The sequence below is a fragment of the Antedon mediterranea genome, chromosome 3, assembly GCF_964355755.1.
Source record: "Antedon mediterranea chromosome 3, ecAntMedi1.1, whole genome shotgun sequence".
NCBI classification, from domain to species: domain Eukaryota; kingdom Metazoa; phylum Echinodermata; class Crinoidea; order Comatulida; family Antedonidae; genus Antedon; species Antedon mediterranea.
The window spans coordinates 29,852,962-29,862,801 of NC_092672.1; the positions used below are offsets into that span (position 1 = coordinate 29,852,962).

The 9,840-nt window shown below is 29.5% G+C and overlaps 1 protein-coding gene across 1 annotated transcript; it reads left to right on the forward strand.

Annotated features, from left to right (window-relative positions):
* Positions 1–2,084: 2,084 nt before the first annotated feature.
* Positions 2,085–9,581, forward strand: LOC140044276 (uncharacterized). The gene is made up of 9 exons (XM_072088754.1): positions 2,085–2,112; positions 2,338–2,421; positions 3,351–3,593; positions 4,117–4,731; positions 5,090–5,333; positions 5,657–5,706; positions 7,679–7,762; positions 8,673–8,915; positions 9,382–9,581. The coding sequence occupies exons 1-9, from the start codon at positions 2,085–2,087 to the stop codon at positions 9,579–9,581; spliced, it is 1,791 nt and encodes a 596-aa protein (XP_071944855.1).
* The last annotated feature ends 259 nt before the right edge of the window (positions 9,582–9,840 follow it).

A 9,840-nucleotide genomic window follows, 5' to 3' on the forward strand; every position in this document is an offset into this window, starting at 1 on the left:
CCGTGAAGAATTTAACGGAAATAATACTGAACCAGATTTAATTCGTCGTGTTTAAATTATCGTGTTTCTTTTTATTTGTTTAATAGTTACGTTACCTTTATCTATTAATGTTATATTATGTTTGTGTTGAAATGAGTACTACGTCCGGTAAAACTGTTGTTGTTGTAATTGAATAATGCGGGAAATAAAAAAGTCAATACAATAAAGTAGAAAGAGAAAAAGAAAATAATACTAATAGAACAAATAATAAAGCAATGATTCAACATTTTTTAAATGTTGTAAAAAGAAACAAAGACAATGTTTTTCTTTTCATCTTTTTTATAACAAGAATATTCATTTTAGTGAGTAAAAAATGTTTACAAAATTAGGTAAAAATGTTTATATAATTATTATTATAAAGTTAAATTGCTTACATATTATTAGTTAAAGTTTAAGTTGACTTAGGTTTACATCATTAGGTAAAACAAAAGTTTATTAAGTAGAAAACATTTACATTTTTTACTATGTTTTAAGAAATTATATTATATTTTCGCCTAGACTGTTCGATTCACAAGATCACGATAGAACTTGCGCTAGTGTGTTTCAACTTTAATCTGTTTTGAACTCGTCTATTGCAGAATATAATATTAACTAAACTTAATGAAAATATAGAAAATACGTCATTATTGATAGGCTGTAGCTAATTAGACTACAAAAATCCATCGAGATCAATGGCCATTTTTTAAATGTAGAGAAGTCTTATGCGTTGCTGTCGTCAAATAGAAATAAATAGTTAATTAATATTGATTCATTACTACCGGTAATCTATAGTTTGGCCTAAAATATTAACAATTTCTACATTTTATGGTCAAGTTTTGTTCACTATAAATTTTAATTATCTCTTATCTTTTTTAACACATCATGCATACTCACGTTTGTATTGTTTGTCTTGTTGTTTAAATACGTATGCAAGCGTAGTAGGATTACAATCTAAGTTTATTAACAGAAAGAAAGTAACAAACATACATACTTCGGAAGTAGATGTTCAAGTAACAAGTCAGTTCGTTTTTTACAAGAGAAAAAACTTAATCGAACTCATGATGTATTTGTTTATTTGTTTTTGTTTTCTTTTCAACTTTTTGAATTCTCATGCGGGTGAGTTGATTTTTATTTTTTTCTTCAACTTATAGTAAGTACTAATATAAACATTTTGAAATGCTATGATAGGCCAACTTGATATGTATTCTTACATCTTCAGATTGGTGTTTTATGCATTTCAGTAAAAAAGAAACTTTTGCTAAAATGCATTTAAACATAGTAAACATATATTTAAAAACAACTAATTCATAAAAACATTAAAATATAATTACAATATTTATGAGAATAGTAAAATGTATTTAAAACACTAATTCATATAGAAAAAATATAATGTAATATTTATGAGAATATTTTTATTTTCGTGTGTTTAAAAAATGTATGTAAATATTATGATATTTGCATCCTTCTGCTTTAAAATATAATGAATATAGTTCTTTGAAAGAGAATAAAAAAAAAACGGTCTACATAATTTTAGAATCTTTTCTTTATTAAAGTACATTTTTCTTAAACAATTTTTAATAAACGTATTTGAAAGAAATATAAAACTAATAATAAATTTAAGATAGAATAGAATTATGGGTACTTTTTAAAAAATCATCATTTATAACCAATTAAATCAAAATAGTAGATTTCTTAATAATGTATATAAGTGTTTGATTCCTTATACTTATACTTATCTCATACATGTACTATAATGCATAGCTCGTTGACAAATCTACATTTTGTAATAAAATAAAATCGTATTTCAGCACTCATATCTTATGGAAAGCCTGCAACATCATTGTCTGTATATCAAAGTTTTCTACCTGTATATTCGACTGACGGGAAGGAAAGAAACCCAGACTGTTTCCATTCAGGTGATATACTGTCTAGGCCACCGTAATCTAAAATAGATAATTATGTACAGCGATCCATATATGATTATACCATCGAGAAATAAGTAATATTTCTCCATCCATTGTTATATACGAAATTCGCATGGGTTAGACCTATTTGATTTGCGCGAGATGAAAATTGATACAAAGGCCAACAAAGGTATTTGGCGTTTTTCTACGATTTTGGCATAAAACTGATTCCATTCATGAAACTGCTATTTATTTAAGTGTCAAGAATTGTAATTGAGGAAATTTTATTTTCGGGCTATACTGGGCCACAACAACATGGCGAATATTTATTATTGGCCGCCTTGGCTATACGCTATTTAGAGCTATAACTAAAACAGATACAAATTCATAATATAAATATTTACATTTTTTAAAGGACAAACACAGGTTGGTGAATGGCTGAAAGTTGATCTTGGAGCCGACTATACGATTACAACAGTGGTCATCATTAATAAAATAAGTAAACTTATTTATCGCAATTAATAATATCATTTTCACCTTCAATTCCACGTACAATTATCATTTTTATACGTATTTAACTTATCATTTTACCTAATAATATATAAAAATAATATAATATATTATAAATAATATATAAATATATAAAACAATATTATTGTTTTATATATTTGCACATTCTACCAAAGTAGTCAAGCCGCTTGTGGAAAACAAAGAAAAACTAATCCGTAAACAGAACAAAAATTACCAAATCTAGACAAAACTCCACATAACTGCTTTCCGTTTACTATAGTACAAAACTCACATTTGTTTGTTAGTTATGTGAGCGTCTCACTAGACAATACAAATCAGTAGGCTGGGGACGGACGCAATTTGTATAATTATTTGTACTCTATGAAATGATGACTTTTTGGCTTTTCCTGTTGTTGTTGCCGCCAAACAATGGGCCAGAATTCATTTATGACATTGGTTTTTTTCTCCTTCTTTCTTATAGCCCACTTTTATTCATTCTTTCATATCCTAACATAATAATTAGAATTCTCCCTTTATATAAACCATTATTATCTAACATATTTAACATTTGTCCACTTAAATTATTTATGTTATTTTCTGAACAAACAAGACTTATTCAAATTATGTGTCAAATCATGATTTTACCAACAATTCATGACCAAATAATATGGGTGGTTTATTATACTTTGTGATGTATCATTCCTTAACCAGTAAAACAATTTCGTCAATGGATTTGGCCCACTGTGTGCCGCAGTCATTATTGATCGTTATGTTATTCATTGTTTATCGTTACGGTATCATTATAGATCGTTACGGTATCGTTATCGATGTCACTATCACTATTGATATCAATATTATTATGATCATCATTACTTAAATCTTACGTACATCTTAACTTAATTAAATATTTATAAACAGCTCCATCTGATTTTAACAATGAACGAATTTCTGGTGCTGTGGTAACTATTAAAACGGATGATATGAGTACAGAAACCACGTGTGGTCATACTGTAACAATTGCCGATTCGTTACGCGCTCCATTGATTCAATTTACCTGCAACCCACCAATCAGAGGACGCTACGTGAAACTATGGTTTCCGAATAAAATGGAATTCATTACCATTTGTGAAATTAAGGTCTACACAGATGATTTAAGCCAAGGTAAGTTGTTAGATAAACCTTTTTTTTAAATAGTAGGCCTATTATTTTTAATTAGTTGTTGTTGTTATTTTCTTTGTTTAACTGCCCGATATAACGACACCTACACCAGTTGAAAGTTTTCGTCCTGAATTATTTTTTTGGGATATACAAAAAGGCAATGTCTATTGATTTTCTGGAAAATCGATATATTGGTGATGTCACAAAAGTAAAAAAATAGAATATCCGAATCTTTAATAAGGGATCGAAATATTAAATATCGCGCCCTCTTTTGATCTCCCCTTTTTGTCAAGCGCTTAACTTATCTTTGTATTACTTCTTTTTCAGTTTTAATAATTTAGTTATACTCATGTACGACAAGCCAATGTACAGAGACGAGAGTGGGAAAAGATTTTGCACTCTTACCATAATTTTATAACTTGATATAATATATTTCAATAAACACAGAAAACCGTTAATAATTTGTTCATATGATACCAAAATTAGCCTATTCTACGTAGGTCATTTGATGTTCTAAATTTTACAGAGCCTCAGTGTGCGACTCCAATCCAAGTCAGTCCATTGAACAAGACTTTCCATTTACAAGACATATCTGGCAATGGAAATTACTTAAGTGGATCGCCTGATATAGCATTTACTACTGGTATTTATGGCGAGCAAGATGGAGCAGTATTGATAAACAAAGATATTGGTTCGCAAATAACATTACTCTATGGACACAAAGGCCCAACTTTTACATTGGCTTTCTATGTTTTCATGAACGACAATTCGAAAAAGGCCTTCGTTTATTCCGACTCATTTGAAATTATATTTGCGTTTCCTGTTGATCATCTGTTTCATGTGTCAGAGGTAGCGGTTAATTACAACTTGTATGGTGAAGTTATTCGTTGCAATGTCATGCGTTCTGAAGAGTGGACATTCTTTGCTCTTACATTCAACGGATTCGAAAGAAAAATACGACTTTGGCGAAACGGGGAGATTGCTTGTATGACTGATACGGAATTCTCGGAAATCAATTTTGGAAGCATTGTGTTTGGTGGTGACGAGAGTGTAATGAAGATGGCTAAGCTACAGGTTTACCGTGAGAGCCTTGATGAATATGAGATCAAAGAAGCGAGAGACCTGCACAATGTTATTAGAAGTAAGAATTATTGTCTTTAGTAAATAGACATACACATCAGTTAATGATTATGATTATCAGTTGAAATCATTGTAATCATCACCATATTCACTATCAGTGTCATCATCATCATCATCATAAATGTATTCATTTTATTTATTGTTTTGTTATCGTTATTATCAACATAATTATATATTCATTGTATTCTTGTTGTTTCTGGTGTTGGAGTCATAACTTTGTTTATGTATATTTTTTATCCTTTCTAAAATTAGTACTATAGTTTATAGTAAGGTATTTTCTAATAACAATGCCGTTTTTACTGTCGCCTTTGTCCTTTTATTCTGATTTAAAGGTAATATATATTTTTATTATTTTGCAGGTGATGAATGCTCGAAACCAAACCTTTTCCACGTCCACGTTTCCACAACTGGAAATGCGCCACCATCGGTTATAAGCCGTTCTTCTACACACTCGGAGGTCTTCTGCGTATTGAGATGTCGCAGAAACATAAATTGTTTTGGAATTATTTATGATCACAAAACAAAAAGCTGTGAAGAATTTAACAGAAATAATTTGTTAAATATTGAGACAGATTTAATTCGCAAGTACTACGTAGCAGTTCGGTAAACTAATTGCAAGTTTAAAATTGTGATTTAGGCCTACTATTACCGAAAATATAGTAAAAGGCTACATGGCTTTCTATCTCCCTAAAATTTATTGTGCAAAAAAGTACATAGTAATTTCATTTTTACTATTTAAAAATATTTCGAACGCGGCAGCATTGATACAAATCAAAATTGACTTGGAAAATAAAACATCACAGATCGCTTTATATTACTGATACCGATTTTATTTAATATTGGGGATGATTTAACATTTGGGAGAAAATCTGTCTAAAGATTATTAAATTAAATTATTAAAATTATTAAAATATGTTCTTGGTCAGGCAATTATCTTTTGATAGCGTCATCACGTCTACAAATTTGATTGACCTTGGTAACGTAATGTCACGTGTATTATGAATGGTTTATTATTCTACGTGTCATTCAAAGTATATTGCGCCCCCTTTCGCTCTTATAGCTGAATTGTATTATCATCAGAAAAATAACATTTAAAAAAACATAACCTGACATAAAGAAATATGATATATATTAATTGTATTATGCTGGACTCTATAACTAAATAAAGTTTTTACATAATAAAATAAAATGATAATAATAAATAAATAATGAAATCATAATAAAAATTGAATAAAATAGAACTTGTTCTATTGTGTTTCAACTTTATTCTGTTTTGAACTCGTCGGTTGTAGAATATAATATTAACTAAAGTTAATGAAAATATAGTAAATACGTCATTATTGACAGGCTGTAGCTAATTAGACTACGAAAATCCATCGAGATCAATGGCCATTTTTGAAATGTAGAGAAGTCTTATGCGTTGCTGACGTCAAATAGAAATAAATAGTTAATTAATATTGATACATTACAACCGGTAATCTATAGTTTGGCCTAAAATATTGACAATTTTTACATTTTATGGTCACAATAAATGGTAATTATCTCTTAAATTTTTTAACACATCATACATACTCACGTTTGTATTGTTTGTCTTGTTGTTTGAATATGTATGCAAGCGTAGTAGGATTACAATGTAAGTTTATTAACAGAAAGAATGTAACCAACATACATACTTCGGAAATAGTAACAAGTCAATCCGTTTTACAAGAGAAAAACTTAATCGAACTCATGATGTATTTGTTTATTTGTTTTTGTTTTCTTTTCAACTTTTTGAATTCTCATGCGGGTGAGTTGATTCTTATTTTTTTCTTCAAATAGGTAGTACTAATACAAATTGGTGTTTTGTGCATTTCAGTAAAAAAAATTGGTATTTTTTTGGCTAAAATGCAACTAATTCATAAAAACATTCCAAATTCAATTACAATATTTATGAGAATAGTAAATAATGTATTTAAAACACTAATTCATATAGAAAAAAAATATCATGTAATATTAATGAGAATATTTGTTTTCGTATGTTTAAAAAATATATGTAAATAATATGATATTTGCGCTCTTCTGCTTTCAAATATAATGAATATAGTTCTTTGAATGCAAAAAGAATGAAAAAACGGTCTTCATAATTTTAGATTCTTTTCTTTATTAAAAAATAATGCGTATACATTTTTCTTATATGAAATATTTGAAAGAAATATAAAACTAATAATAAATTTAAGATTTATAGTTAATAGAATAGAATTTTGGAACGACGATAAAGGCATCATGCACATATCGCTACTTTTTAAAGAATCTTTATTTATAACCAATTAAATCAAAATATTAGATTTCTAAATAATTTATATAAGTGTTTATACTAAATATAATACTTATCTCATAGGCCTATATGTACTATAATCCATAGCTTGTTGACAAATCTACACTTTGTAATGAAAAAAATTTTTTATTTCAGCACTCATATCTTATGGGAAGCCAGGTTCTTCACCTGTATATTCGACTGACGGGAAGGAAAGAACATACTGTTTCCATTCAGGTGATATACAGTCTAGACCACCGTAATCTAAAATAAATAATTATGTACAGCGATCCATATATGGTTATACCATGGAGAAAAAAGTTATATTTCTCCATCCATGGTTATATACAAAATTCGCATAGGTTAGGCATATTTGGTTTGCGCGAGATGAAAATTGATACAAAGGCCAACAAAGGGATTTGGCGTTTTTTCATCGATTTTGGCATAACACTGATTCCATTCGTGAAACTGTAACAGGTTCAGCTATTTAAGTGTCAAGAATTGCAATTAAGGAAATTTTATTTTTGGGCTATACCGGGCCACAAAAATATGGCGAATATTTACTATTGGCCGCCTTGGCTATACGGTATTTAGGGCTATAACTTTACGTAAACAGATACAAATTCATAACATAAAATATTTACATTTGTTAAAGCAAAAAAACAGGTTGGTGAATGGCTGAAAGTTGATCTTGGAGCAAACTATACGATTACAACAGTGGTCATCGTTAATAGAATAAGTAAACTTTTTTATCGCAATTATTAATGTCATTTTCACCTTACATTCCACGTACAATTATCATTTTTATACGTATTTAAATTATCATTTTACCTAATAAATATAAAAATAATATAATATATTATAAATAATATATAAATATATAAAACAATATTATTGTTTTATATATTTGCACATTCTACGAAAGTAGTCAAGCCGCTTGTGGAAAACAAAAGAAAAACTAATCCGTAAACAAAACAAAAAATACCAAATCTAGACAAAACTCCACATAACTGCTTTCCGTTTACTATAGTACAAAACTCACATTTGTTTGTTAATTATGTAAGCATCTCACTAGACAATACAAATCAGTAGGCTGGGGACGGACGCATTTTGTATAATTATTTGTGAAATGATGACTCTTTGGCTTTTTCTGTTGTTGTTGCGGCCAAACAATGGGCCAGAATTCAAACTCTTTTGACTTTATGACATTTTGTTTTGTCCTTTTTTATAGCCCACTTTTATTCATTCTTTCCTGCATATCCTAACATAATATTTAGAATTCTCTTTTTCGTTGTATAAACCATTATTATCTAATATATTTAACATTTGTCCACTTAAATTATTTATGTTAATTTCTGAACAAACAAGACTTATTCAAATTATGTGTCAAATCATGATTTTACCAACAATTCATGACCACGTGATTTTTCATTCCTTAACCAGTAAAACAATTTTGTCAATAGATTTGGTCCACTGTGTGCCGTAGTCATTATTGATCGTTATGGTATTCATTTTTTATCGTTACGGTATCATTATCAATCGTTACGGTATCGTTATCGATATTGATGTCACTATCAGTATTGATCAATATTATTATGATCATCATTACTTAAATCTTACGTACATCTTAACTAAATATTTATAAACAGCTTCATCTGATTTTAACAATGAACGAATTGCTGGTGCTGTGGTAACGATTAAAACGGATGATATGAGTACACAAACCACGTGTGGTCATACTGTAACAATTGCCGATTCGTTACGCGCTCCATTGATTGAATTTACCTGCAACCCACCAATCAGAGGACGCTACGTGAAACTATGGTTTCCGAATAAAAAGGAATACATTACCATTTGTGAAATTAAGGTCTACACAGATGATTTAAGCCAAGGTAAGTTGTTAGATAGGCCTAGTTTTTTTTTTATAATATGCCTTTTATTATTTCTTTGTTTAATTGTCCAATATAACGACACCACCTTAAAGTTTTCGTCTTGAATTATTTTTTTTGGATATACAAAGAGGCAATGACTATTGATTTTCAGGAAAATCGAAATATTGGTGATGTCACAAAAGTGAAAAATGGAGTATCTGTATCTTTAATATGGGATCGAAATATTAAATAGCGCGCCCTTTATTGATCTCCCCTTTTGTCAAGCGCTTAACTTATCATTGTATTACTTCTTTTTCAGTTTTAATAATTTTGTACGAAGCCAATGTACAGAAACGAGAGTGGGAAAAGATTTTGCACTCTTACCATAATTTTATAACTTGATATAATAACTTTTAAATAAAGACAGAAAACAGTTAACTTTTTGTTCATATGAACGTGGGTCATTTGATGTTCTCAATTTCTACAGAGCCTCAGTGTGCGACTCCAATCCAGGTCAGTCCATTGAACAAGACTTACTATTTAAAAGACATATCTGGCAATGGAAATTACTTAAGTGGATCACCTGATCTAGCATTTACTACTGGTATTTATGGCGAGCAAGATGAAGCAGTATTGATAAACAAAGATATTGGTTCGCAAATAACATTACTCTATGGACACAATTAAGGCCCGACCTTTACATTGGCTTTCTATGTTCTCATGAACGACGGTTCAAAAAAGGCCTTCGTTTATTCCGACTCATTTGAAATTATATTTGCGTTTCCTGTTGATCATCTATATCATGTGTCAGAGGTAGCAGTTAATTACAACGTGTATGGTGAAGTTATTCGTTGCCATGCCTTGCGTTCTGAAGAGTGGACATTCTTTGCTCTTACTTTCAACGGATTCGAAAGAAAAATACGACTTTGGAGAAACGGGGAGATTG